The sequence below is a fragment of the Portunus trituberculatus genome, chromosome 27 (genome assembly GCF_017591435.1).
Source record: "Portunus trituberculatus isolate SZX2019 chromosome 27, ASM1759143v1, whole genome shotgun sequence".
NCBI lineage: Eukaryota > Metazoa > Arthropoda > Malacostraca > Decapoda > Portunidae > Portunus > Portunus trituberculatus.
The window spans coordinates 508165-511998 of NC_059281.1; the positions used below are offsets into that span (position 1 = coordinate 508165).

General features: G+C 53.1%; 1 protein-coding gene across 1 annotated transcript; it reads right to left on the bottom strand.

The window, feature by feature from the left end:
- Positions 1–682: 682 nt before the first annotated feature.
- LOC123509869 lies at positions 683–1480 on the bottom strand. Its single transcript, XM_045264454.1, has one exon. The coding sequence runs from the start codon at positions 1478–1480 to the stop codon at positions 683–685; it is 798 nt and encodes a 265-aa protein (XP_045120389.1).
- Between the last annotated feature and the right edge of the window lie 2354 nt (positions 1481–3834).

The window sequence follows — 3834 nt, forward strand, 5'->3', positions numbered from 1 at the left end:
TCTCCGCAGGGTCGGATGTCGCCGTTTTTCTTCGGGACGACGTGAAGAGCTGATGACCAGTTGCTGCTGCTGGGCCGCACAATACCTTGCCGCATCAGAGACTCGAACTCGGCCTTGGCCTGGCGGTAGCGTTCGGGAGCAAGACGGCGGGCCTTGGCGTGTACAGGCGGTCCTGAAGTCTCTATGTGATGCTGCACATGGTGTTTAGCGGGCACGCTGGCTGAGTAGGGTTGAGTCAGCGTGGGGAAGGACTTGAGTAAAACAGCGAACTGGTGGTCCCCTTTGATGACAGAGAGGAGAGTGCTGTCTCCTGGTGCTGGTCGAGCAAAGGAGGAGACAGAGGTCAGAGGGTCGACTAACCTGCGGCCTTTAACGTCGACCAGCAGGTTGAAGTGCTTGAGGAAGTCTGCTCCGAGAATTGCCTGGCTGACATCCCCGACGTAGAAGGTCCATTCGAAGCGACGTCGGAGGTAGAGATTCACTTGCATGGTGCGCCGTGAGTAGACGGGAATCTTGGTCCCATTGGCGGCGTGGAGATGCAAGAGAGGCGGCAAGGTGCGTAGACTGGCGGGCGCGGGGATAATACTGACATCGGCGCCGGTGTCTATGAGAAACCTTGTGTTGGAGCGGCAGTCTCGTAGGTGGAGCAGCGCTGAGAAACACTGGCGGGCAATTGGCTGCATCACTGCTCGCCGTTGGTGTTTGACGTGTTGTAGGTGCATGGGGAAACGCACTTGTTGGCCTTGGCACCAAACTTGTTGTGGTACCAACACAGACCTGGGCTCCTAGAACGGGAGCGGCGCTGGAGGCGGCGAGGAGTGGAGGAACGTGAGCGACGGCCATCATGCAGTTGCTTCTTCAAGTAGTTAACCTCGGTGGTAAGCTGAGAGATGAGCTTGGTAAGGTGAGACAACTGGGTGTCATTCTGTGTGGTAGTGACAGAAGACACAGGAGAAGCAGGTGTTGCAGGAAGAATCGCCAGGAAGTCGTCTGCCAACTTAGCGATGGCGTCAGGTTTCAAAGTGTCCTTGACGCTGAAGAGGCTACGCTGGATGGCAGGAGGAAGGCGCTGGTAGAACAGTTGCTTGAAGAGATCAGCGTCGAAGGCTTGGTACTTGTCACCAAGCAGTTGCTTCATGCGACTCAGCAACTGTGACGGCTTCTCATCACCTAATTCCTCACTAGAGAGGAGCTCACGGAGACGGGTGGCGACGGAAGATTGTAGACTCGTTAGTAGGGCAGTCTTCAAATCTTCATAGGGAGTGTCAGAGGAGGCAGCAGTGGAGATGACGACAGAGATATGTGTAAGCACGTCGGATGGCAAGAAGCTAACAGCATGGTTGAATTTGGTGAGGCTGTTAGTGATCTTGGATGCCTTGAAGCTGCACTCCAAGAGACAGAACCACAAGGATGGGTCCTGCGAGTAGAAGGGAGGTGCCTTAAAAGACACCGCCGTCGCAGCAAGGTCTTCCTGAGACATGGCTGGTGGTGGTGATGGGCACTAGGCTCTGGCGTGAAGATCCTATGGGTCACAGCAGGTCTTAGGGAGCTGCTGTTGTACACAATAGTGTCACTGTCACTGGCGTGTGTCACTGGAGTGTGTCACTAGTGTGTGTCACTGGCGTGTGTCACTGGAGTGTGTCACTGGCGTGTGTTACTGGAGTGTGTCACTAGTGTGTGTCACTGGCGTGTGTCACTGGAGTGTGTCACTAGTGTGTCACTGGTGTGTGCTTGCACAGGGGGATGGGGATTCACGCCGTATCCACGTGGCGGGTCGAGAAAAGGGTAACACTCAAGCCGTAATCCAGGTGGCGGGTAAGCACAGTAACACGCCGTAATCCAGGTGGCGGGTAAGCACAATATCACGCCGTAATCCAGGTGGCGGGTGCAAAGGTGAAAATTGGAAGGTGGGCGGGACAGAGGGACGCAGAAGGTGTCGCTGTGGCACAGAAGGTGCTGTAGGAGGCACGGAAGGTGCTGTAGGAGGCACAGAAGGTGCTGTAGGAGGCACAGAAGGTGCTGTAGGAGGCAGAAGGTGGGTGGGCGCAGAAGGTGCTGAAGGGTGGGCGCAGAAGGCGCTGAAGGGTGGGCGCAGAAGGCGCTGAAAGGAAGGCGCTGAAGGCGCAGCAGGGCGCAGCAGGGGAGGGAGCACAAAGGTGCTAGGAGGGGGGGTATAGTTAACCCTTACTATGCCTAAGGCATAATATTTCTCCCGGCCTAACCGTCAACTCCACGAACACCACATATGGAGGTGGAGCTTTTTCGGGTAGGAGCCCTCCAACGAATACCCCAGGCGGAGCTGGCGCAGGTCTTTGGGCTAGGAGACAGTGGCTCTTATACAGCCACGGTTCCTTCCTCTTAGCTAGCTCATGGGGTCACCATTTGTTGGTATGGAAAGAGTACCAACTATTGGAGCTAATGCTAATTGAGGAAACTGAATTAAAAGCATTCAGTGGAGGGTTAGTTTATTACAAAAATAGTTGGGTACATATATAAATAATATTTAACAATAATAATTTTAATAAGTTTGTATGTGATTGTGTATGTATGAATGTATGTATGAATGAGTGAATGTGTGTGAATGTGTAGTGTTTTGTGTTGCATATTATACAAATATAAATAAAATGAATAATATAATAATATGAGAGTAAGACAAATATACTATAAAAAAAGTAAATAATTAATTAGTATGCCATGAAATGGTGAGACAGGAAATGTATGGTGATAACAGAAAATGCAATGATTGTAGGGCAGACTTAAGTAAACGGCCAGCGTCGAAGGCTTGGTACTTGTCACCAAGCAGTTGCTTCATGCGACTCAGCAACTGTGACGGCTTCTCATCACCCAATTCCTCACTAGAGAGGAGCTCACGGAGACGGTGGCGACGGAAGATTGTAGACTCGTTAGTAGGGCAGTCTTCAAATCTTCATAGGGAGTGTCAGAGGAGGCAGCAGTGGAGATGACGACAGAGATATGTGTAAGCACGTCGGATGGCAAGAAGCTAACAGCATGGTTGAATTTGGTGAGGCTGTTAGTGATCTTGGATGCCTTGAAACTGCACTCCAAGAGACAGAACCACAAGGATGGGTCCTGCGAGTAGAAGGGAGGTGCCTTAAAAGACACCGCCGTCGCAGCAAGGTCTTCCTGAGACATGGCTGGTGGTGGTGATGGGCACTAGGCTCTGGCGTGAAGATCCTATGGGTCACAGCAGGTCTTAGGGAGCTGCTGTTGTACACAATAGTGTCACTGTCACTGGCGTGTGTCACTGGAGTGTGTCACTAGTGTGTGTCACTGGCGTGTGTCACTGGAGTGTGTCACTAGTGTGTGTCACTGGCGTGTGTCACTGGAGTGTGCTTGCACAGGGGGATGGGGATTCACGCCGTATCCACGTGGCGGGTCGAGAAAAGGGTAACACTCAAGCCGTAATCCAGGTGGCGGGTAAGCACAGTAACACGCCGTAATCCAGGTGGCGGGTAAGCACAATATCACGCCGTAATCCAGGTGGCGGGTGCAAAGGTGAAAATTGGAAGGTGGGCGGGACAGAGGAACGCAGAAGGTGTCGCTGTGGCACAGAAGGTGCTGTAGGAGGCACGGAAGGTGCTGTAGGAGGCACAGAAGGTGCTGTAGGAGGCACAGAAGGTGCTGTAGGAGGCGCAGAAGGGTGGGCGCAGAAGGCGCTGAAGGGTGGGCGCAGAAGGCGCTGAAAGGTGGGCGCAGAAGGCGCTGAAAGGTGGGCGCAGAAGGCGCAGCAGGGAAGGGGGAGGGAGACCAAAGGTGCTAGGAGGGGGGGTATAATTAACCCTTACTATGCCTAAGGCATAATATTTCTCCCGG

Coding starts and splice junctions, on each gene's coding strand:
- LOC123509869 (XM_045264454.1), bottom strand. CDS start 1,480: ATGTCTCAGGAAGACCTTGCTGCGACGGCGGTGTCTTTTAAGGCACCT.